This window comes from Cebus imitator, unplaced genomic scaffold (genome assembly GCF_001604975.1).
Source record: "Cebus imitator isolate Cc_AM_T3 unplaced genomic scaffold, Cebus_imitator-1.0 Scaffold50, whole genome shotgun sequence".
Lineage (NCBI taxonomy): Eukaryota > Metazoa > Chordata > Mammalia > Primates > Cebidae > Cebus > Cebus imitator.
In genome coordinates, this window is record NW_016107365.1 from 7,681,764 (window position 1) to 7,708,584 (window position 26,821).

The window sequence follows — 26,821 nt, forward strand, 5'->3', positions numbered from 1 at the left end:
CAACCTTAAACTCCTGGGCTCAAGCAATCCTCCTGCCTCAGCCTCCCAAAGTGCTGGCATTACAGGCGTGAGCCACCACGCCCAGCTGATAGTCTGCATTTTATTCTAGAAGAACTCCAAAACCAGTATTTACCACAAATGAAGGATACTCCAAAGGACAGAATACTCACAATCAGAACATGTAAGTCGAATGCACTACAGACATAAGACTATTTGATTTGACGGAATTCAAAATATAAAATACACTTAAACTTTAGTTTTTATATTTTCAACTTAGCCACTTATAACCAATGAAAACAAAGCCTTGAATATGATAACATCTGTTATTTCTTCAAAACAAATTGCAGAGCTAGTATCTATTGAGCTCTTACGATGTGCCATGCACTGTTTTTTAAGAGCTTTACGTATTTTCTCAGTCATTCATCACCAAGGCCCTATGAAGTATGCTCTACTATGATCTGCACTTGATACATAAGGAAACTAGGGTAACAAAGGGGTTAAGAAACTTGCCCACATCTCACAGCTAGTTAGTGGTGGAACTAGGATCAGAACTCCAAATCTGAATCCAAAATTCACACTGGATCACTGGGTAGCAACAAAATGAGTGTGGTAAACTAGGAAGAATACTGGCTAGCAAGCTATTAAGACCTGTTCTGATCCCAGACTGATGGTGTTTATCAAGGAGGCAAGTAACTTCACCTCATTGAGGTCACATTTACTTATTAATCAGATGAAGGATTATGCCTTCATCCTGTTTGTCTGCCACATTGTTGCAATGGCTTCCCTAGTGCCTCCTGCCATTTTCCCAAGAGCCAGATTTTCAGAACAGATCTAAGCCATCCTCTTGCCTGTTCCCAAGTCCATGTATAGTGGGACATTTTCCCACTTCTTTCACCTCTTCTTTTAAGGATAGGTAATGTGGCCAGGTGGGAAGAGGTCTTGCTATCACTTCTGTTCTCTCTCCTTCCAGAGGAAAGACGGACCCTGGATTCTTCTCTAATAGAGTGGCTCAGGCACTGAAGGAAAAAGCATGCTCAATACTGACCCCTTGTCCTTAGACACTGGACAGATTGGCTTTTCCTAAGATGCTGTGTTTTAGAATAACACTCCAGCGTTTGAGGGTAAAATAGGTAGAGATTCAGGCGGATAGAGGTCTCATTTAAGGCTCTTATTTTAATAGTCACATTTTAGATTCACGTGCTCACACTTACAAGTTATCAGGACTTGGTCAGATTAATAAAACACTGCTTTTATTTCCACATGGCCATTGTTCTTGTATGAATAGCTCTCCTGACGATTTGGAACAGAGAGATTCTGGGGATCCGATCATTCTTCTTTCCTGACTTTGAAGTTATGTCTGCTACATCCCTTACCCCCTTCTCCTGGGGTAGCTTGTGGCTGATCATTTTGAGGGTTTTGCACAACAAGATGTTTTGATTCTTGCTTCCTTGTCCCACTTCAAGCACTTCAGCTTCCTCAGATAGGTTAGATGAGCAATAACAACTAATTATCAGCTTTTCATTCTCCTAAAGTTCAAATGTGTACTCAGAATTCCATGGAGCTTTCTTGTAATTATTTTAATTTCTTTTATTATCATATTCTAGATTTGTCTATTTTTACTTCCTCTCTCTGCTTCATCATAATTAGAAGGGAATTTTCTGCTTTATTTTCTTTCCAAAAGGCCAGATTTAACACATACTTTTCAATTTATATATATTTTTTGTATTCTATTTTACAAAATTAATGTTGATTCCTATGTTTTGTCTCGTCATTCTTTTTCAAATTTCTTAGGAAAGACCAAGTTCTTTTATTTTTTATTCCTATACTTTAAAATGGTGACCTTTATAACTTTAGCCATGTCCCACACAATTTGAAAAAAAAAATTTTATTTCCTGAGTTTCAGAAAAAAGCTTGCATTTCTTCCTTAAACACATTCTTTAATCTGAAGGTACATTTCCTACTTTACAATTGGTCTGATACCCTTTTAAATTATTTAAGTCTAATTTTATTGATTAAGCTCAAAGAATGCAAAATCTTTAAGTTTTCTTTATGCTAAATATATTCTTGATTTTCTGAAAATATTCAATGGATATATTCCTAAAGGTGGGTATTATCTGTTCAAGAGATATAAGGTTTTAGCTATAATTACTAAATAAGTTTTTGATTACTTAATTTTCTTACAACTGTCTACTAGGAATATCTAATATGAGGGCAATACATTACAGTCACTAATTGTAACTATTTTATCAATTTCTCCTCGAATTTTCAATAGATTTTTCCTTTACATATTTATTTGGTTGCCATAATTTTTGTGCAAATAGGTTTGTACTTACTACTTTCTTTACAAGTACCCTTTTTTTCATTTTACAATGTTCCTTTTTATCTTGTTAAATGCTTTTAATTAACTGTAAATCTCACCTTCTTGTTCATATTTGCTTAATGTCTCTTTCCTTACCTTCTTATTTTCAACCTCTATCACTTGATTAAGGTGCTTTAATTATAAATGGCCTGTAGCTAGTTTTTGTTTTTCATTCTAATTTGTAAGTCTGTCTTTTAATGAGAAAGTTTAGTCCATTCATATTCAGGATGACAAATATTTATTTCTTCCATCTTTATTAATTTTTAACATTTATTATTTATTTTACACTTGTTTTCTTTCTTTCCTCTTATATGTTTTCTGGCTTCATAAAGCTGCTATTCGTTCCTTATTTTCCTTTATGAATAATGAAGTCTCACCATATTTTTGTATCTGTTAATGGTTATCTTCTGAGAAAAACAAAAGCTAAAAAAATAAGCTTTGCTATATACAGCTGTAAGACCTATTTATTTGCCTTGTAGTCCAGCAACTGTTGAGAAAGCTGATGCATCAGCCAGGTGCGGTGGCTTACCCGTGTAATCCCAGGACTTTGGGAGGCTGAGGTAGGCAGACCACCTGAGACCAGCGTGGTCAACAAGGCGAAACCTCGTTTCTACTAAAAACACACAAATTATCCGGGCATGGTGGTGCACACCCGTAGTCCCAGCTACTCAGGAGGCTGAGGCAGGAGAATCACTTGAACTTAGGAGGTAAAGGTTGCAGTGAGCGGAGATCATGCCACTGCACTCCAGCCTGAGTGACAGAGCAAAAAAAAAAAAAAAAAAAGTTGACACATCAAAAACATTTTCTATAACCCCAGATAGGGATATACTGAAATAGAAGAAAGTTTTCTTCCAGGAAAGCCTAAGGTTTGCCAGATCCAGGCCTCATACCCTGTTACAGGTTTTATACACAGCAGCTGCACTCTTCTGAAATCCTAGTACTTATAATTGCCTCTTCCTTTCTAAACAGAACCAGAACAAGTTGACTAGCACAAGTGTTAACTAAATTTTGCACAAGAAGTCTGGGGATACAGAACTCCACATTCCTATTTCCTTCTCATAATCAGACACATACTTCTCTACCATTACTTGTAAACAAGGTATTAAATATTTCCCCCACTAATCCCATTGCTTTCACCTCAAGATAATCATTTTTATCTTACCACTTTTTAACACAAGATGAGAATATCATAATTCCACTTCCCTCCACGCTCTTCCTCCTATAAAACCTGCAAAATCCTTTTATTCTGACCTCCATTTCATCTCATTCCTCAGTTTTCCTGGCTATTCAATGCTTTTAGTTCTAGGTTATTAAAATTTTCTTTATATTATGTCCCCTTCTTTATCAAGAGTTCAAATTTCGCACTTTGGTTAGACATTTCTAGTCTACTGCTATGCATTTATTAGGTCAGTGCAAAAGTAACTGCAGTTTTTACCACTTTTGCACCAACCTAATGATTGTGTATAAATATATATATATAGTCATGTATATATCTCTCTTCTTTGTCTTCTTCCATCTAGAGTTCTCTCTTCTTGTCTTTTTCCACCTAGAGTTCGCTGTGCTAGTTCATTAGTTATTGGCTAGACAAGTGGTTCTTCCTGGGGGCTTCTGTAGGAGGTAACTAAATATGAGCAGGGGTATTTATAGTCGTTAAATGACTAAAGACATGACTGAATTTTGATGTTTGGTAGATAGGAATACTAGATGTCCATTTCAGTGGCCTTGAGAAAAAAAGCTTACTCTCTCATTTCCCATCAAAATATGTCAAACATCTGTTCCACATTGGGGTAGACACTGACCATGTCACTCTGATTCCCAATTCTTCAATGATTTGGGGAAAGCAAAAGGAAATAATAAAAAAATTTTGGCTCGGTCACTGATTAGGTATGTGAACCAAATACAGAAAAGGTACAGGTGACTCTGTAGACTAATACAATTAACTATTTGTCGAATAAAAATAAAGTGAAATTTTTAAAAAGAGAGATTATAAATGGAAGTGAGATACAGCATAATGCACTAGTTAAGAAAGCAGACCTGCTAGCTATGTGACTTTGGGCAACTTATTCTTTGTGCCTCAGGTTTCTTAAATATAAAATAGGAATATTAAGAGAAATTTCATCGAAGTGTTGCTATTAAAAATTAATAATTTATATCTTTAAGGTACTTAGAATATTGCCTGGAAAATGATATGCCCTATTGAAGTTACTTTCAATAAGTAAAATATGAAAGAGGTAATAAGAAAGCTTACAAAATTAAAATCTTATCATAGTCTGTCTTCTTCCAAAACGTTGAATATGCCATTAATAACAGCTTACACTGAGCACTGTTTAAGTGCTTCACATGCATTGACTCATTTATTCCACCAAATAGAGCTCTAAGGTTCTAAGTACTATGATCCCCATCGCACAGATGAGGAAACTAGAGCACAGAGAAGTCAAGTAACTTCCTTAAGTTCATAAAGCTAGTAAAAGGTACAGACAATATGTGAATCCAAGTCATCTGGTTTTCAAATTACTCTCTTAACCCCTACATCTCTCATAAACAATTTCAATGAGAAGCCCCGCATTGATTATTAGAATCAACAGTGAGAACAAATATGAATACAAAGTAACTCTCTGCTGAGAGGTGGGGTGGAAGCTCAGATGCTAAATTACTTCTGTAATCCTATTATTTTGTTATTTTTAGCTTTAAGATAAATGTGTAACTTCCTGCAAGCTTTACTAACACCTTAAGGGAAAGAAATTTTGCCACCAGAGATATTTAAAATTGGTCTTGACTAGTAGGCTCTAAATCTTGTGATCTGTTACCTTTGACTATACAAATACGATCCCTCTGAAGAGACTCAGAATATAAATTAAGCCATCTTCAAAGAAAGAAATAATATACTCCTCCCTAAACTACAAATGCATTTATTATAGAACATAAGTTGACAAAACATTAACCAGCACTCAACGAAAAGGCATAGTAAAAGGCAAACACAATGGAGAAGAAATAATGGAAGAAGAGAAAAATTACAGAAGCCATGAGAAGAGACTATTTCAAAAAGGAAGAAGTAGTTCATGTAGTCCAATGCTAAGGAAAGATCAAGGGAGATATGGACAGACAAGTACCCACTGGATTTAGTAAGAAGGAGATAGCAACATTGGGAAAGACATAGTTAATGAAATGCTGGAGAGCCAAAATCCAGCTGTGATGGGATGAGGAGGGAGCTTGAGTCAAAGGAATAAAATTTGTTGCAGATAGTTCTTTCAAAAACTTTGGTTTTAAAGGGAAGAAGAGCATAAAGTAAGAGAGAATGACTTAATAGCACTACTATGTGCCAGCCAGTGTCCTAAGGGCATAACTAAGCTAACACCTATAATAATACTATAATGTAGGTCCTTTTACAATCACCATTTGACACATGACAAGTGAGGCATTGACACTTTAACATAAGGACATAGAGCTGATAAGTGATGGAGTTGGAACTAATAATATTTATTGGGTTTTTTTTAAAAAAAACATAATTTCAGACTTACAAGAAGAGTAAAAATAATTCTGGATACACTGCACCTAGATTCCCCAAATGTTAACATTTTACTACATTTGTGTTAGCTATCTCTCTAGGTAAACACATAGATTTTATTTTATTTTTTTGAGAAGGAGTCTTGCTCTGTTACCCAGACTAGAGTGCAGTGGTGTGGTCTCAGCTCACTGTAGCCTCCACCTCCCAGGTTCCAGCGATTCTTCTGCCTCAGCCTCCTGAGTAGCTGGGATTACAAGCACGTACCACTACACCCAGCTAATTTTTGTATTTTTAGTAGAGATGAGGTTGCAGCATGTTGGCCAGGCTGGTCTTGAACTCCTGACCTCAGGTGATCCACCTGCCTTGGCTTCCCAAAGTGGTAGGATTACAGGCATAAGCCACCACATCTGGCCACACTTCATTTTCTTAACTAACAAAGGTAAAGTTTAGGCATGCTCTTATACCCCAAAATACCTCCAAATGTAAGATAATATCATCTGCAAACAAGGAAATTTGACTTCTTCCTTTCCAATTTGGATGCCTTTATATCTTCTTGTTGTCTGAATGCTCTAGGTAGGACTTCATACTGTGTTGAGTAACAGTGGACATCCTTGTTGTGTTCCAGAGCTTGGACAAAAGACTAAGATTTTCCCCATTCAATATGATACTAATTGTGGGTCTGTCACATGTGGCTTTTATTATATTGAGGTATGTTCCTTCTATCCCCAGTTTTTCTAGGTTTTTTTAATCAGGAGGGGATATTGAACTTTATCAAATGCTATTTCAGTATCAACTGAAATGATCATTTTTTGTTTGTGTCCTTCATTCTGTTATATGATGAATCACACTGATTAATTTATGAATGTTGAACCATCCTGGCAACCCTGGGATAAATCTCACTTGGTCATGACGAATGGTCTTTTAAATGTTTTGTTGAATTCAGTTTGCTAGTATTTTGTTGAGGATGTTTGCACTGATATTCAACAGATACTGGCCTGTAGTTGTCTTTTCTTTTTTTTTTTTTTTTTTTGTTTTGGTATCAGGATGATATTGATGTCATAAAATGATTTGGGAAGAATTCCCTCTTTTTGTATTGTTTGGAATAGTTTCAGAAGAATTGGTATTAGTTCTTCTTTAAATGTTTGGTAGAATTTAGCAGTGAAGCCATCGGATCCTGGGTTTTTCTTTACCGAGAGAATTTTTATTATGGTTTCAATTTTGTTATTTGTTATTGGTCTGTTCAGATACTGGATTTCTTCATAGTTCAATCTTGAGAGGTCGTATGTGTCTAAGAAGTTTTCCATTTCCTCTAGATTATCTGATTTACTGGCATATAGTTGCTTATAGTAGCCACTAATGATCCTTTGAAATTCTGCAGTATCAGTTCTAACATCTCCTTTTTCATCTCCGATTGTAGTTCTGCTGATTTTTATTAACTCTTCTACTAATTTTGGGTTTGATTTGCTCTTGCTTTTCTAGTTAAGATACATCATTATTTATTATTTATTTGAAGTTATTCTTCTTTTTTGATGTAGGCCCTTATTTATAGCTATAAACTTCCCTTTGAGTACTGCTTTTGCTGTATCCCATAGGTTTTGGTAGGTTGAGTTTCCATTATCGAATGTTTCAAGAAATTTTTCAGTGTCCTTCTTAATTTCTTCATTGACCTACTGGTCATTCAGGAACATATTGTTTAGTTTCCATATGTTTGTATTGTTTGAAAATTCCTCTTCTTACTGATTTCTAGTTTTGATTCCACTCTGGTCAGATAAGATGCTTGATGTTATTATTTTTTTAATGTTTTCAGACTTGTTTTGTGACCTAACATATGCTCTATCCTTAAGAATAATCCATGTGCTGAGAAACACAATGTGTATTCTGCAGCTCTTTGATGAAATTTTCTGTAAATATGTATTAGATCCATTTGGTGTTTAGTGCAAATTAAATCCAATGCGTCTTTGTTGATATTCTCTCTGGAAGATCTGTCCAATGTTGAAAGTGGAGTGTTGAAATCTCCAGCTATTATTGTACTGAGGTCTACCTTTGCTCTAATAACATTTGCTTTATATATCTGGGTGCTCCAGTTTTGGGGACATATATATTTAAAGTTGTTATATCCTCTTGCTGATTTGATCCTTTATCATTACATAATGACCTTCTTTGTATCTTCCTACACTTTTTGTCTTGAAATCTATTTTGTCTGATGTAAGTATAGAAATGCCTGCTCTTTTTTGGTTTCCACCAGCATGGAATGTCTTTTTCCATCCCTTTATTGTCATTCTATGTGCATCTTTATAGGTGAAGTGTGCTTCCAGATCATTGGGTCCTGATTTTTTATCCATGCAGTGACTCTAAGTCTTTTGATTGGATAGTATAGTCCATTTACATTCAATGTTATTATTGATAAGTAAAGACTTACTCCTGCCATTTTGTTATTTGTTTTCTGGTTGTTTTGTGTTCTTCTCTTCCTTCCATCCTTTCTTCCTGTTTTCCTTTTAATGTTTTCTCTGGTGGTATGATTTAATTTTTTGTTTATTTTTTTTCTGTATCCATTTAATGTTTTTAGATTAGAGTTACAATGAAGCTTGCAAATACTATCTTATTCATATAATCCATTATTTAAAACTGATGACAACACTGATTGCATACACAATCAAGCAAAAAGAAAACTAATAAAATTTCTATCCTGCTTTTTCACTTTTTGCTGTTTCTAATTATGTCTTATTGTACTGTCCATGTCTTGAAAAGTTGTTGTAGCTATGTTTAATCAGTTCATGTTTTAGTCTTTCTACTCAAGACATGAGTATTTTACACACCACAATTCTAGTCTTATAATATTCTGCTTTCCTGTGTACATGCTATTACTATTGAATTGTGTGCCTTTGAATAATTTCTTCTTGCTTACTTTCATCCTTTTCTTTCAGGTTGAAGAGGTCCCTTTAGCATTTCTTGTAGGACAGGTCTGGTGTTCATGAAATCCCTCAGCTTTTGTTTGTCTGTGGAAGTCTCTATTTCTCCTTCATATTTGAAGGATATTTTCACTGGATATACTATTCGAGGGTAAAAGTTGTTTTCCTTCAGCACTTTATGTCATGCCACTCTTCCCTGGCCTATAAGGTTTCCACTAAAAAGTGTGCTGTCACATGTATTAGAGTACAATTGTATGTTGTTTCTTTTCTCTTGCTGCTTTTAAGATCCTTGGTTTATCTTTGACCTTTGGGATTCTGATTATTAAATGTCTCGAGGTAGGCTTCTTTGGGTTAAATCTGCTTAATGTTCTATAACCTGCTTGTACTTGAACGCTGACATCTTTCTCTAGGTTTGGGAAGTTCTCTGATATTCTTCCTCTGAATAAACTTTCTATCCCTACCTCTTTATCTACTTCCTCTGTAAGGCTAATATCTCTCAGATTTGCCCTTGTGAGATTATTTTCAAGATCTTGTAGGTATGCTTCACTCTTTTCTATTGTTTTCTTTTGTCTTCTCTGACTATATTTTCAAAGAGCCTGTTTTCAAGCTCACTAATTCTTCTTGATCAACTCTGCCACTAAGAGACCCTGATGCAGTTTTCAGTATATCAACTGCATTTTTCAACTCTAGAATTTCTGCTTTATTCTTAACTATTTCAATCTCGGTTAAATTTATCAGCTAGAATTCTAAATTCCTTCTCTGTGTTATCTTAATTTCTTTGAGTTTTCTCAAGAGAGTTATTTTGAATTCCCTGTCTGAAGGGTCATGTATCTCTCTGTTTCTCTAGTATTGGCCCCCGATGCCTTAGTTTATTTGGTGATGTCTTATTTCCCCAGATAGTCTTGATGCTTATAGATGTTCATCAGTTTCTGGGCATTGTTACATATTTATTGTAGTCTTCACAGTCTGGGCTTGTTTGTGCCTATCTTACTTAAGAAGGCTTTCCAGGTTATTCAAAGGGACTTGGACCTCAAGCCCAATAATATTGTGATTCCTGCAAACTAGTAGAGGTACCACCTTGGTGGGCTTGGATAAATCTGGGAGAATTCTCTAGATCACCGGGCAGAAACTCTTGCTCTCTTCCCTGTGTTCTCCCTCTCACAAGTGCAGAGATTCTCCATGCCACTCTGCTTCTGCCAGGGGATGGAAGAGCAGTGGCATTGGCAATGCAAGACTGTCTTTTCCTACCCTCTTCAGTGCCTCTTTCAGCAATATAAAGTTAAAACCAGGCACTGTGATTGCCCACCTGATTTTTGGTTCCTACAATGTTGCTTTTTGTGTGTAATTAGTTGCTAAAATTTGGTGTTCCTGCACAATTGGTACAGCTTTCTATTTGGCCATCTTGCTCTACCCTTCAAGATTTGTATTTAAAAACTAAGATCTACCATACAAAGGAATGAAGTATTATAATCTACAATATGCATAAACCTTGAAAACATGCTAAGTGAAAGATGCTAGAAACAAAAGGCTCCATATTGTCTAGAAAAGGCAAATCCATAAAGATAAAAAAGTAAATTAGTAGCGTCCAGGGGATAGAGCAAAGGGAAGCTGGAGAGTCTCAGATACGGAATTTTTTTTAAGGGATGATGGAAATGTCCTGCAATTACATATTGGTGATGGTTGCACAACTTACAAGTCCACCAAAAACCAATGATACACTTCAAAAGGGTATTATAAAATTATACCTCAATTTAAAAAAACCAAGATCTGTGCACAAAGTGTGCTCACTGGTATTGTTTCTAACTCCTCTCAAACGACAGATCTGGGAAAGAGATGTTTGTATATTCATTTAATTTATGATACATGTACATGCATATATACTTACCCAACATCTAGCTATTGATATATAAAACCCACACTGCTATCTCCAATTCCAATCTAATACTATAAGGCTCATTCTATCCTTCCCCTATTCAGATTTGTAATTCCCTCCTATAACAGCAAGAAATCTTAGAATCTCAACATTGGAATCCAGATAGTTCAGCTCTCCTAACCACTACCCTTTAGGCTGACCATTTATTATAACAAAACTACAACTTATTGTAAAAAATTCAGCACACATCTCTTTAATTGATACTCACAGTGATACTGTCCAAGAGTTTGGCCATATGTTTAATAATTTCACCATGTTGTGCAGGTTGCATTTGCAGTAATTTCTTTATAACAACCACACTTTCAGCAACAACTATTTCTGAAAAAGATAGAAATTATTCATACTAAATATGTATAATTCAATTCAAATGCAATATGCTTGGTAAAATGTAAACTTAAATTAGAAAAACACTCTATTTAATACATGCCTTAAAAGACTATGTAAAAAGTATAACCATGAGTACACTTCCAAATTTGAGGGGTGAAGATCAGTCTTAACTGGAAGAGTTAACTTTAATTTCTAACCTCTGCTGTTGTCTCCTAGCTTCTGCAATTCCTTTCTTATCTCTGCATCTTTAGGTCAAGAAAGCAAAAGAGGTTGGATTATGCTGCTTATCGTAGTGATCTATGTCTTTGCCTTTTAACCAGAGCCCTCAAATATTGCTCTTTTATTCCTATAAATTATATAGTAGAAATCAAATATCTACAATCTAAACAACATTTTCCCTATTCTGTAGAAAACAGAAAACTAAGAAAAGGAAAAAAAAAATCCTTAAGTGAAATGCCCAGAAAAGTGAGTAGTAAAGATTAGTGATAGTAAGAAAGATGTTACTATAGAAATGGTATGGACCGCAAAGCCAGAAAGCGTGGGATTGTCAGCTGGATTGTCTCTATTTGTTCTGTAAGTCCACTATGACTTTCTCTCCCTAGCACTGTGCCCTAAGAGGCCCACCTGTAGACTGCCTCAACCAGACTCCCTTGGCCCTGGCTTATACCTGTGTTTAGTCAATAGAAAGCTTCAGCAGGAGACGGGGGTGTGGGGAGATACTTATTATCCTGGATCCCTACTCTGCCTGCCTCCTCTCCCTGGTATCACATGCAATTCCCTACTGAAGGTACTGCGAGCGACTCTCTCCTGCAGGGTTTGGTCACTGCTCCAGCTCCTCATACCCCTTCCCTTCAATCCTAGGTATAGTAAAGACCTCCCACTGTTGATAGCCTGTTAGCTCCTAGGTGTTACATCATACCTTGTTGGTTTCCCTTAATCCTGCCCATACTTTACGAATAGTTTATTCACTAAATTTGTTTCAATCATCTCTTTTAAGTATCCTACCTGTTTCTTGCCAGTGCCTTAACTAATACAGCAACTGCTACTGGAAGTGGATAGGAAGCAGATCCTCAAACTGGGATTCTAGGATTGAGTTATCATACAAAACTGGCCAAAAAAACTGGTCCGGTTACTTTTTGGTGGTACTGGTAAAGAAATGTAATATAAATCACCTGAGAACCTGACCTTGTGGAATGAATCTTTAATATAAAGTGTTATTAATGCTAGTGATGTGAAAAAAATAAATAGACATTGTCTTTACTTATTATTTTGATATTTTTATTAACAGCTTCGTGGCTATTAGGAATTCCCCTGGCATATAGCACAAAAGTTTAATATTATATTAGAAATACCATGAGTTGTGTCCTATTACTCTTTTTTACTGAAATATATTTTTTATGAAGCTCCCTTTAAGAATATAAACAAAATTCATCATTCTAATCATTAGTAAATATATGTATTTCAAACTGTTTACCTGTTTATCCATAGGAATAATAAATTAACTAATATTGACTGGGCACTTTGGGAGGCCATGGGGGGAGGATGGCTTGAACCCAGCAGTCTGAGACCAGCCTGGGCAACATGGCAAACCCCATATCTACAAAAAATAAAAAATTAGCTAGGAGTTGTGGCATGTGCTTATAGTACCAGCTATTCAGGAGGCTGAGGTAGGAGAATCACCTGGACCCAGGAAGGTAGAGGGTACAGTGAGCCATGATCATAACACTGCACTCCAGCCTGGGTGACAGAGTGAGAAAAGAAAAAACAAAAAAAAACCTAGTATGATTTAACTAAAAGCTAACTAATATTAATGATTTAGTTTACAAAATGACATAAAATTTCATTTTCTTCTCAAAATAACATAAGGCAGGTACCTTATTACTATCGTTTTAAAGATGAAGAAAGAGAGATGCGCTGGAATTATATGACTTTGTCCAGAATTCAAACTCAGAATTAGGATGTACATTCCATCTATATATGTTCTATGTTATTATAAGCACGTATTACTTCTATACAGATTACCTCCGCATGCTATAAGGAAAGCAAAGGTAAATCAAAATGAGATTCTGCCCTCATCAAACTTACATTCTAGTAGAAAAATAAATGGTTATGTAATTACCGTGAAAAACACTATTTGGTAAGTGTGGTTTTAAATAATCCATAGTATATCAAATTTATATTTTTAAAACACACAGTTGCAAAACTAGCCTAAGTAAGAGAAAAAAATGTTGTATAACTTAATTATCTACATGCAGAAGGCAGGATTGGTTATGGTTGAAATATGTGTTTGGCATCATTTATCTTTAGGAACTCTTATTTAGTTTCCTATTGTTGTTGTCACAGATTACTAAAAACATAGTAGCTTAAAAAGATGCAAATTTATCATTGTACAGTTCTAGAGTTAGAAGTCTAACATAGGTCTAACATAGGTCTTATGGGGCTAATATCAACCTGTCAACAGTGCTGTGTTCCCTCTGGAAGTTCTATGGGAAATCTGTTCCTTCCTCCTTCCAACTTGTCAAGGCTGCCCACATTTCTTGGTTCAACGACCTCTTCCAACCATCACATCACCCTGACCTTCTGACATCTTCTGACTGACTTGCCTCTCTCTTTACCTTATAAAGACCCACATGATAACATCAGGTCCATCCACATAATCTCCCCATCCATAGAAACTTGACTTAATCATATCTGTGAAGTCATTTTTTCCATGTAAGGTAACATATTCACAGGTTCTCGGCATCTTTGGAGCACAATAATTCTGCCTACCACAGGTGCCTCCTCGTTCCCTCAGGTAATTCCACTCTACTTCTCCTTTATGCTACCTCTTGGTTTCCAAAGGCCTCAGCACTTTGGTGCCACTCTATCAGAAGCACAAAATGATCCGATGTTTTAGATTTTTCCTAATTTCCTCCTTATCCTCAACAAAACTTAATGGACTTAACTCTAAGAAGTACAGTCTACTATCATACTCATTTTACAAATGAAGAATCAGGTGCACAGGTAGATTGGGGTATTTTACTCAGGATAGCCGCAACATTCAACATAGGTGGGACAGTCCTACATGTAAGCAAATAGCTGGCAAGAAAGTAAGTGGTCACCAAGACTATAATATACTTGTCTTATATTACTATCTCCCTCCAATAGACTATTAGCTCTATAAAGGCAGGAACCTTTTATAAGTTAAATAAATGTCCTATTAATATACTCATTAATAAATATTTATTAAATATCTCAACTGATTTAAGTGAGCCATGATCACAACACTGATTTAAGTCTTCAGTAAATGCTTACTGAATTTTTTAAAACTAAACAAAACAAAGTCTTCTGCCCCAATCCTTTTAATTTAGAGTAGATGGCAATAAGGTTACTCAAGAAAGTAAATTTTGCTAATATGTTACCTAAAATAAATTACCTAAGTCAACGGAAATGTAGATTTCTCTTACTAAAGATCCAAAAAAATCTATCAAGTTAATCTTAGAGAGTAACAATGGACTGTTCTAGGGCAAGCATCAAGTCTGCTTAGAAAAGTTCTTAACGACACACATACAAAACTAGAGGTCCAGGAGAAATATATTAAACATATATAAACACAATTGAGCCCAAATGTTGTCCCTCAGGTTTAAGGATACATTATTTGAAGAGACAATGAGGTATTCATTTCAATATAAAATCAAAGAATCACAGATTCCTAGAGCCTCAAAAGATCTTACAGATTTTAAAGAAACTGAGGCTTTATTCACAGTGTTTATTCTTAAAAGTGATCTTTTAATACAAAGAGAAAGGGGCTCTATTGTCATGATGGCTATGTTAAAGTTAAAAATATTATGATTTTCTTTTATGTTACTAATTTTGACATAAATATTCTCATTTGTTTTATCTCTCACTTTTACTGAGCCAGACCTTCAAACTACAAAAAATAGTGTAGCATATGTAATACGAGATAATTAATCAGGTATTATGGGCTAATGATGATTATGCAAATATAATCTAACAATACAATTTAAGTTTGTTAAAATTGAAACTGCAGGAAAAAAAAAAACAAAACAAAACATGGTTGAGTTTTATCAAAACAAATGCCTGAACATTAAAATATCAAAATTTAAATTAGTAGATCCTCCTACTTTTTGAGAGTATATATTATATTAGTCTTTCATTTTCTAATTATGAAACAATCTAGTCTTCCCTTAAAAGTGATATAGGGGTAGAATATTTATCTTTTAAAGTCAATAAAAATATTTTTTGAAAAATTAAACCTGAGGCAGAAATAACTGCTTTAAAATCCAAAGCCTGAAATTTTCCATGAGAAGAAAAAAAAAGAGTCAAAAAATAAAATTGAGAAAATTTGAAATACATTTTGCATTTGAATGAACTAATCAGTGTTCTAGCTAATTTCCGGTGCTTTTGGCTTGCAACTAAACTGTAAAAGAACAATTGCCCTGGTAAACCTTGGCTCATAATCTTTAATGGTACAAAGGTACTTTCCCAAGGTGTATATTTTATTTGGTCAAAAAGAAAGTCATTATTAAAAACACAGGAAAATTTCTTTAAAACACATTCTTAAAATCACACTTTAACATGTGACAAAGAAACAGAGACAAAAGGATTACTGTTAAAAGTAGAAAGAAATAGAGTAAATGGTATTTGTCATCCTATCTCCACTAACTACTTTATAGAGACAAAAAAATTTTTAAACCTATCTTCTTGATAATTTTTTTCAGCATTTCATTGGAGTTTTAATACTACATGTAGAAAAATATTCCGTCATAATATCTTGAGTTTACAGGAGCAAGTTTAAAATTTTACACTCACAACAACAATCAATGTTATCTGGGAAGAATTTTGTTCCAATGTTTTTCATCAGAAATACTTTCAACAATGTTATTTTCTAAAGATAGCTACATGTGGGGAAAGATAATTAGGGATAATAGGATTCTTGTACTAAAACGTTATTTTTCAAATAAAATGTAATCAATTTTGTTGTTTTATCTCATGGGCTGCTATATCATATATGTCCATATCTAGACATGACATAGACATAAGTATATTTTTAATTCCACATATAATTTTAATGATATTACACAGAAAATTATGCTTTTCCTAAAAAAGTCTCATTGTAATTAAATACATAATTATAATAAAAGTCCTCTAAATAAAATTATTTTAAAGGTAAAGTTGGCTTGTTTTCCTTTCTTTCTCTAAGTGGCTTCATTTATTTTAAAGTCTTATCCTTAGAAATAACTGAGGCTTTGCCACAAAACAATATGGAATCTAGATTACATATTGTTTTTAAGCCAAACATTTAGATATCGTTTGGCTTAAAAACATGATGCTGCTCCAAATTGGTGGCTTTTAAATCTGGTTAATCTTGAATACAAAATTATTAGGTGAAGTTCTGAGGAAAAAAATGTTGAAGGTACACAGTAAACATATTTTTTGATCTAGTCACTTCTCCATGTTATAGTCATTTGCCTGCTTTTAGCACCCTCTGCAGGCGAACCAATATTATGCATGACTTACATACCATTAAAATGCAGTAAAAAGGATACAATCAAGGTGATTAAATTATAAAGTAAAACAAATTTTCTTTTATCTGTGGGGGTAAAACAAATACAATCTGCTAGTTAACTACCTATTTTACTTAAAAAAAAAAAAAAAACCCAGAATATGCATATTTATGTGTGTTTCAAGGATAAAATGCTACTTATTGTGAGCATACGACTGATATACCTGGAAAAGCTAAAATGCAAAGTTAAAAAAGGTTACAACTTGGAAATAATACCAAGAATATCCAAATTATAAATCAACAGAAAATAAAATGAAACTGAACTTACCATCCCTGTTGGAGAGCAGACAGACCAAGCCATTGAGACATGTGTCAGTGACTTCCAAGATGTTGGTTGCACATCTGCCTATAGTCTGAATGGTGGCTGCTGCAAATTGTTTATCCTGGCTTTTCACATAGGTCTAAAAGATATTATTTCAATTAGTTTACACATTGGTATTATCAAGTTATCCAAAAACCCTATTATATTAAGCTTTGTCAACATATAAGAATTCCAGAATACATAAACTTCTCATAAGCACAATATGAGGACCAAGTGACAATGTAGATTAATTTCATTTTGTTTTGATTTTTTTTTTACTTAAAGAATGTGCCCACAGAAGAAGCACATCTTCAAGCCAGGCTCATTCATGTGTGGCCATAGTGGCTTGAGACTCCAAAACAGATAGTAGGGAGCAGTCACCCAAAGACAGCAATTAGTTTAAGTGCAAGGTTGAAAGAGATGATGAGAACTCTCTCTTTGGAGGTTTCAGTTCATTTACCAGCAGCATCTGTGAATCTATGAAAAAAAGGGTCACTTTTTCAGAAATACTAAATCTAAAAATTGGGAGAAAAGAAAGAAAGGGACTAGTAGGCTATTTACAAACATTTTACTTTGAAAATCTATCACAATGATTGTAAAACAATAAAAGTTAACAGTGCGTATTTCAATAAAGACTTTAAATACTCAGTTTACAATAAAATAAAATACCATACTTTTGAAATAGGATTTTTTTTAAAAGCATGGTTTTAAAACATACTATAAAGAATGTATATATAGAAACTTAAAAATTAAGAAATAAATCACTGATTTAACAACAGGAAGTTAAAAGATCTTTATAAAATTTACAATAGCCCTAGAGGATTTCACCTTGGTTAGAACTTTCCTAATTTTCAAATGAGGAAAGCCTCCATTGTTTACAGAAATAAATGTACTTTTAATACGCATATTTATATTTTATATCATATATATGAAATTGAAATGTCATTTATAGTTAAAATTTTTAAGAAAGATTCCCAACCTCAAATACGAAGTATACAATGGAAAATTAACACTATGGTTATCAAAAATGCAAAAAAAGTATATACATTTAAGTGGTGTCTAAATGACAAACGGAGGAGAAAATCTAAAGATATCTTTAAAAATAATACAAATTTGCTAAAAATGGGACCAACAAGGTGATTCAATGTTGAAAAAATAAATTAAATTAATTCAACTCTCCTAGTTCCATGAAGGCAAGCCCAATTATATTTAAAACTGTTCCCAAATAGATTATTTAATTTCCTTAACCAAAAAAATATATTTATGAGTCTTTAGAACCATTCCCTATTTTACCCAAAAAGTTACTAAAAGCAAACATCACAGAACTATCAGCATAACACAAACATCTAAAGAAGGCACACATTTAGAGAGTGGTAAAAATGAATATATGAAAAAAATACTTAAAAGTTTGGCTGAAAAATGGATCTTATTAAACATCCTGATATTAAATGGAAAGACTAGATGACCAATATTTTGAAACAGGTCTAGTATGTACCCTCTATACAACACATTCCATAAGATTACCTAAGTCTCCTTTCCTACAATCCCAGGAGACTTGATATAAGAAAAAGTGGACAGTGAGGGAACACCCAAAGAGGCCAGACAGGACAACAGGAAAGGAACAAGAATAAATAAACACAAAGACCAATACTTTAAATAAATAAAATTATAAGAATAAAGTGAAAATCAAATTCAAGCAATGATCTATAGCTATAAGATTACTGAATAAGAACTTAAGATGCTATATTTTCTGGCATATAAATATGAGTGTATTTTGAGGACATCTTAATTGTTTAAGGAATTTTCTAGAAAAATACACAACATGAAAGTAATCCGGGTTATGAAAATATAAATTATGGACATGTCATATTATTCTATAGTCCTGTTAAAAAAAAGTTTAAAAATCACATAGCTAAAAAGAAATAGTATATATAGTGTCTTATAGCTAAAAAGAAATTTAATATCAGCATATGGGAGAACTATAGCAGAAAATACATCTCTAAAAGCTGGAAGTTGATTTTAAAAAAACACTGTGATTACCGCATAGTATGTGGTATATTTTTGTTAAGAAAACAGATAATGGAACGTAAAACTCATAATATTGATGTAAAGTTTTCTATTGCTGTGCTCTACCACTAAGGCTTCAGAGATGACCTTTCCATCATTAAGGGTATGATGTCCATGAAGTAATTTTTGAGTAATATTTTGGGGAGAAATACAGCTAGAAGATTCTCATTTGTCAGTATATATGGTATAAAAATACAATGAAACAAATCAAAATTTAGAAAGCAATTTAAAAAATAACGGTGGGGCAATTATAAACAATTTTTTTTTGAGCTATATATGAGGCTAAGGGGGCAGTGTCAAAAATAGTGATAGGTAAATAAAACAGAAAGAACCAGGTAAGAAATGAAGCCATTTTCATTACTGCGAGTATAGAAAGGACTCCTGATGCTGGCAGCACAAAAAGATGAAGTTCTTAACAGAAATAAAATTTCAAACAAAGACAGAGTTATAAACCAAAGTCCTTCACAGTCTATGAAAATATGAAAGAGAAAGTCGTTTCCCTTAAATTATAAATATGTAATTAATGTTTATTCTTATAAATTTATAAATTTATTAGTTGTCAATCTTGTCCCAATCACTATTTTATGTAAATAATTACATATTTCTAGATAGCAAAAGATACATATTTAAGACTGAACGTATATTTTAGAAGTTATTTTATAATTAGCACTGTACACAAACCTGAAATTCTCGAAGAAGAGTTGATATGTTGGCTTCATTTGCCAAGTTTGTCAAAATTTCAAGCTATTGTAGAAAAAAGAGAAAGTAAACATTTTAAAACAAAGGTAGTAAGATGAATTTAATAGAGTATAGGCATTTAATTGGAAATTTACTTCTACTTTTAACAATCACACTGTCACCAATGTGATAAGGCAGGCCAACTTACACCCTTATGCCCTTCAGGCCAACTTAGTCTACCTTCTTATGTCTACAAACAGATACTAGACAATTAATAGGCTTTGAAAAAACTTCAGAAAAGGAGAATCCAACATCTTTACTAGTTGTTTTTCCAATAGAAACTTACAATTTATATCTAATTAACCTAAACAATTTACTCTAGTTTGGCTTTTGTCTTTTAGTAAAGTTAGAAAACAATTTGCCCTCCATGTTAATACATCTGTTTTCCAGATACCAATTAATTCTTTTGATTTGTTCTCCTACAGCCTACCATCCCAAATACTCAGACATTATAATTCTCTCTTCTGGATTTATAGATATAAACAATGTATAATCTCCAATGGGCTTATGAAAAAAAAATTACTAACAAAAAATACTTAATCTTAAGAAAAAGAGACAAGCAAATCAAGATGTGAACATAAATATATTCATATTAATAATTACATTAAATAAAGCCAAATACAGCCAACTGATTTTTGATAAAACAAACAGAAACACAAAATGGGGAAAGGATACCCTATTCAACAAATCGTGCCGTGATAATTGACAAGCCACATGTAGAAGAATGAAACTGGATCCTCATCTCTCACCTTACACAAAATTCAACTCAAGATGGATCACAGACTTAAATCTAAGACCTGAAACCATAAAGTTTCTAGAAGGTAACATCAGAAAAACCCATGTAGACATTGGCTTAGCCAAAGACTTCATGACCCAAACCCAATAACAAATGCAACAAAAATAAAGATAAATAGATGGGACTTAAACTAGAAAGCTTCTGCCCCACAAAAGAAATAATCAGCAGAGTTAACAGACAACTCACAGAGTGGGAGAAAATCTTCACAGTCTATACAACCAAAAAAAGGACTAATATCCAGAATCTACAAATAAATCAAATCAGCAAGAAAAATACAATCCCACCAACAAGTGAGCAAAGGAGGTGAACAGACAATTCTCAAAGAAAGATATACAGATGGCCAACAAGTATATGGAAAAATCCTCAACATCACTAATTATTTGGAAAATGCAAATCAAAACCGCAATGCGAAACCACCTCTCTCCAGCAAGAATGGCCATAATCAAAAAATCAAAAAATAATATATGAGGTGAAAAAGGAACACTTTTACACTGTTGGTGGGAATGTAAACTAGTACAAACGCTATGGAAAACAGTGTGGAGTTTCCTAAAAACTAAAAGCAGAACTACCATTTCATCCAGCAATCCCACTAGTAGGTATCTACCCAGAGGAAAAGAAGTCATTATACAAAAAAGATACTTGCACACGCATGTTTATAGCAGCACAATTTGCATTGCAAAAACATGGAACCAGCCCAAATGCCCATCAATCAATGAGTGGATAAAGAACATGTTATACACACACACACACACACACACACACACACACACACACACACCATGGAATACTGCTCAGCTACAAAAAGGAACAAAATAATGGCATTCACAGAAACTAGATGGAATTGGAGACTACTATTCTTTCTAAGTAACTGTAGTGAAGTGAAGTAACTCAGGAATGGCAAACCAAACATCGTATGTTCTCACTCATACGATGAGTGGGAGCTAAGCTATGAGGATTAAAAGGCATAACAATGATACACTGGACTTTGGGGACTCAGGGGAAAGGGTGGGGGTGGTAAGGAATAAAACACTACATACTGGGTACAGTGTACACTGCTCGGGTGATGGGTGCACCAAAATCTCAGAAACCACCACTAAGGAATTTATTCACGTAACCAACATCACCTGTTCCCCAAAAACCTATTGAAATAAAAAAATTTTTAAATACCCCAAATGCTCCAATTAGAAGGCACAGATTGTTGGAGTTCTTTACATATTCTGGGTACAAATCATTTATTCAGACACATGTATTAGGAATATTTTTCCCAGATTATCATTTAATTTTTATTTTGATCACTATATTTTAACTTTTTGGACAACTTTTTTTTCCTTTTTTTTTTTTTTTTTTGAGACAAGGTCTTACTCTGTCACCCAGGCTGGAGGTGCAGTGGTGCCATCATGGCTCACTGCAGCCTCAACCTCCAGGGCTCAAGCAATCCTCCCACCTCAGCCTCCCAAGTAGCTGGAACTACAGGTGCATACCACCATGCTCAGTTTTTTTGTAGGGATAGAATCTCATTGTGTTGCCCAGGCTGGTCTTGAACTCCCGGGCTCAAGTGATCCTCCTGCCTCAGCCTCCCAAAGTCCTAGGATTATAGGCATGAACCACTGCATCCAGCTGGACAACTTTTTAAAAACAATCTCAAATATATGAAAAAGTTACATGTATAGGACAAAGAACTGTTGTTGTTGTTCTTCTGAACCATTTGAGACTACAATTGCCAATCTGATGCTACATTATCCCAAAAACTTTTATATGTATTTCCTATAAACAAGCACATGTCCCAACAGACTACAATATAAGAAAATCAGGTAATTAGACTGATGCGTTACTTTCACACAATTGTCACTATGCATTTAAGTTTCAATAACTGTCTCAATGATGTATAATAAAAGGATCCAGTTCAATATCACATACTGTATTGTCTCCTTCAGTCCAAAACAGTTTCTTAGTCTTTAACTTTCATGACCTTGACACTTTTTGTTAATTATATACCAGTTTTTTTTTATTTTTGGTAAAATATCCTTGAATTAGGGTATAATTTAGACTTTATTATTAAACTCAGTTTTCATATGAATAATGCACCATTCTAATATTGAACAGTCTTGAATAGTCCATAATCCATCCTTTCCTCATTGGTTTGTAATATATCCTCTAGTATACAATACATTTTTGCATGTATGGGCATGTTTCTAGCCTTTCTACTCTTTCCACTTACTTTTCTATCTAAGTATCACACTATTTTAATCACTATAAACTTATATTCCTAACTGCGTTCTACACCATAGTTATTACTTCCTGAAAACAATGCTCTTTCATGATCCCTTGTCTTAGCATAAATTGTGTTTTTCATCTACTCTAACCCTTCAACCTCCCAACCAACCTGACAACCAAGAAAAAATTTCACAATATTATTCTTTTAAGATCCACCCAAACATCATCTTTTCTAAACCTCTAAGAGAATTAGCTCCACCTTTCTGTTCTTCACAATACTCAAGTATCTATATCACTTAAAACATACAATACTAAAATAAGTTAGTTAGAGGTAGGGTCTTTATCATCCAGGCTGGAGTGCAGTGCTATGATCAATGGCTTACTACAGCCTCAACTTTCTGGGCTCAGGCAATCTGCCCACCTCAGACTCCCAGGTAGCTAAGATTACAGGCATGAGCTGTCACGCCTGGCTAATTTTGATTTTTTTTTTTTTTTTTNTTTTTGTCGAGACAGAGTCTCACTTGTTGCCCAGACTGGTCTTGAACTCCTGGCATCAAGCAATCCCAATCCTCCTGCCTTAGCCTTCCAAAGTGCTAGGATTACAGGCATGAGCCACTGTGCTTGGGCCTAAAGTTATTTATTTAAATGCCTGTCTCCTTCAGTAATCTATAAGTTATTCAAGTTGTAGGTAGCATGGCTTAAACTTACATTATCAAAATGTACCTCAGTAAATAGTATATAATAATATAGATTGAAAAGTATAAAGAAAAACCCTTAACTGTATCGATGTTTTTTTGAAAAGCAGGACTCTATTCTGCAGATGCTAAAAGCTATTATAATATCTCTTCAAAATAAATGTGTTAAAAGCATCTAAAAAATGAAAGCATACATACCTTCAGTGTCTTGATCATAGTTGGATCAGTTGACCTAACATAGAAGCTCTTCAGATAAGGTTCAAACATCCCCTAGATAATAAAAATTAACATATAAATACATTATGATACTAATAGGTTCATGTGTCTCTTAAAAGTATGTGTTCAGAACGTACATACCTTTCTTTGAATTGACATTGTTGCTATATTTTGTAGGACAATATACTGCACCTCCCTAGAAATCAGAAGAGAATTTTCACTGGGTATATTTTCCAATGAAACATATTTGAGTAAACACTACAATAATGAAAAAGAATTAGCAATAATTTCTTAATGAATGAGACTCTTAAATGTAATGCTGAAAAGTTTTTAGTAAATTTTAGATGTGTGTCTTCTTTTTAATGCACTTTTACTATAAAGTACCAATAAATTAGATGTGATTCATCATAAAGAACAGTTAAAAAAATTTTATAATAAAGTACTACTAAAATATGAAGTTAGCATTGTAGCTGCTTTGAATACATGCAAGGAAGGTATTCTTAGGGTTAATGGGGTAAATACGACCACAGTGTTATTATAAACTCATTAAATAACTCATTCTGCCCAGGGCAAAGACCAGACTTAAAAAGCAGTCATGTTATTTTTATATCCAAATACCTAATAAAAGAACTGAATCTGGCATAAGCCTTCAAGGGAAAGATCCACTCCAGATATTTCTGATACCCTCTGAACTAGCCATAGTAAAAAAAAAAAAAATACTGAACTAGCAAAAGAGAAAAATAATAGCTGGGGATATAAAGATAGGGAGAATAGGAACACAAAGGAAATGGCATCTCATTTGTTACTAAGCCAATCAAGAGCTACAATTGTGGACTAAGTTCCAGTTGAGGGCAATATTCCCCCCACCAACCCAATTAGTGGAAGCAAGCACTCAATGAAAAAAATTGTTTCAAATTTAAAACAACTAATTACTGAAAAACAGCCAAGGTATGACAAATAGCTGAAACGAAGGTATTCTTAAACACAGAGAACAAAACAAAACAAAACAAGTCTGAATTAAACCTGAAATCATGATTTTCATGTTACATGGAAACTCAACAAATTGTTTTAAATTGTTGACCTAAACCACTGAATTATAAGGAGGTAAAATTAAAGAAAGAAAGAAGTAAAATTAAAATTAATTTCTGTCCATCTGAAACTAAGTGTGTGCAATCTTTAAAATGAGTAGCTATTAAAAATACAGCTCTCTTTTTAAAGTGGAGGAAAGCAGAGTAATTAAATATTCCAGCTTTACAGGAAGCACAATTCTGGCATATACTACATAACTTAGCATGCATATTGCTCTATATAAAACCATGTATTAATACATTGATTAAGTCAATCGGATAGTACTTTGGAATAGTTTTTCAGTGATTCCAGATTTCCTAAAACTCCCAGACATCATTATTGCCATACCTAAAAATAGCAAACACTAACACTAGGCTACTAGTGACAGCCTAGTACTATGTCACAAAATATTTTCAATCTCTTTGGGTTTGAGGTTAAAAAAATTTCAGTATTTAAGTTTGAGATCAATGTACAAAGACTTTCATCATAACCCCCTTAAGTATGAAAACTTACTGACTGATTGATAAAATATAGTCAGTTATGTATTAAATGCCTGAAAGATTATATTTGTTCAAACATTACTTTTGAAAGAATACAAAAGAAAAAAAATATATAAAATCATGACCTACCTATTGCTACGAAGTAAACGCACTAGTGATTTCGAAATTATGCCAGCTTCAGATTTTGGTGATATGTGCCAATACAGCTGAGCAACTGCCATAACCACCTACAAAATAAGACATAAAAATAACAGGAATTATGAACATTACAGCACTCTACAGCTTCAAAATCCATTCCTATATATTATTTCCTCTAACTCCTACAAATTCCTGATACATAAAATGAAATGTTAACTTTTTGTACTGAGTTGAAGAAGTGTCCCCCACCCCTAGTGCCGAATTCTATCCTCAGAATCTAATCTTATTTGGAAATAGGGTCTTTGCAGAAATTATTAATGGAAGAACTGAAATGAGATCATGCTGGTTAAGAGCCCTAAATTGAATGAAAGTGTCCTTACAAGAGATAGAAAAGGACAAAAAGAGACACAGTGAAGGCCACGTGAAGATGGAGATGATTAGTGTGATACATCCATAAACCAAGAAATGCCATGGATTGCTGGAAAACACCAGAAGCTAGGAAAGAGATGGTTTCTCCCTCAGAGTGTACAGAAGGAACCAATACTGATTATACCTTGATTTCAGACTTCTAGTTTCCAGAAATGTGACACAATAAATTTCTGTTGTTTTAATCCACTCAGTTTATGGCAGTATGTATGGCAGTGCTATGAAACAAATACATCCTCAGAAAAGAAGAGGCACTGAATGAACTGCTCAAGGTGTAAAGCTTAAGACACTCAAAATTCCATGTTCCTCGGGAAAGCTCAAGACACTCAAAATACCATGCTTCTCGGCTGCTGCTCTGAGACCGGGGCTTTTTAAGAATTGTAACCATGCCTTTCTAAAGGAAGGCAGGATAACAGTAACAAGTAGGCAGAAATAAAGAAAACTCGGTACATTTAAGTTACAATTAAGGAAACTCCATTAAAACAAATACATCTATAGCAGTAGCATTTAAAATAATCTTGTTTTTAAAAACACAGAACCTTAAAAAGAGCTTTTGGTTCCAAGCCATTATAAGGGTGATTCAAAGACTACGCATGGTGGCTCACACCTGTAATCCCACCACTTTGGGAAGTCGAGGCACGTGTATCACTTGTGGTCAAACGTGAGACCAGCCTGGCCAACATGCTGAAACCCTAATTCTACTAAAAATAAAAAATTAGCTAAGCATGGTGGTGCATGCCTGCAACCTCAGCTACCTGGGAGGCTGAGGCACAAGAATCATGTGAACCCAGGAGGTAGAGGTTACAATGAGCTGAGATCTGCCACTGCACGCCAGCCTGGGCAACAGAGTGAGACTGTCTCAAAGAAACAAAACAAAACAAACAAAAGGTGATCTGAATTTCTTTGTTTCAAAACATAAGAATACTGTTTCCCCTACATGCCTCTATACTCAGATTCAGAGTGACAACCGCAGAAACATAGTTACAGATGTTACCAATACTGTCTTTGACTCAAAGGACACACTAATAATACTTTAATTCTGCTTGGTCCATAAAGTTTGAAC

General features: G+C 34.1%; 1 protein-coding gene across 6 annotated transcripts in view; it reads right to left on the bottom strand.

Annotated features, from left to right (window-relative positions):
• Window positions 1-26,821, bottom strand: part of AP3B1 (adaptor related protein complex 3 subunit beta 1) — a 271,317-nt gene that overhangs the window by 126,598 nt on the left and 117,898 nt on the right. For all 6 annotated transcript variants that reach the window (XR_001824965.2, XM_017527703.2, XM_017527701.2 and 3 more), the window contains exons 9-14: window positions 25,324-25,421; window positions 23,768-23,822; window positions 23,609-23,680; window positions 19,649-19,711; window positions 16,868-17,000; window positions 10,915-11,024 (exon numbers count right to left, since the gene is read on the bottom strand). Coding sequence is in view for 5 of the 6 variants with exons in the window: in XM_017527703.2 (XP_017383192.1) it covers window positions 10,915-11,024; window positions 16,868-17,000; window positions 19,649-19,711; window positions 23,609-23,680; window positions 23,768-23,822; window positions 25,324-25,421 (531 nt within the window). In the remaining variant the exon portion in view is untranslated. The remainder of the gene's footprint in view (window positions 1-10,914; window positions 11,025-16,867; window positions 17,001-19,648; window positions 19,712-23,608; window positions 23,681-23,767; window positions 23,823-25,323; window positions 25,422-26,821) is intronic.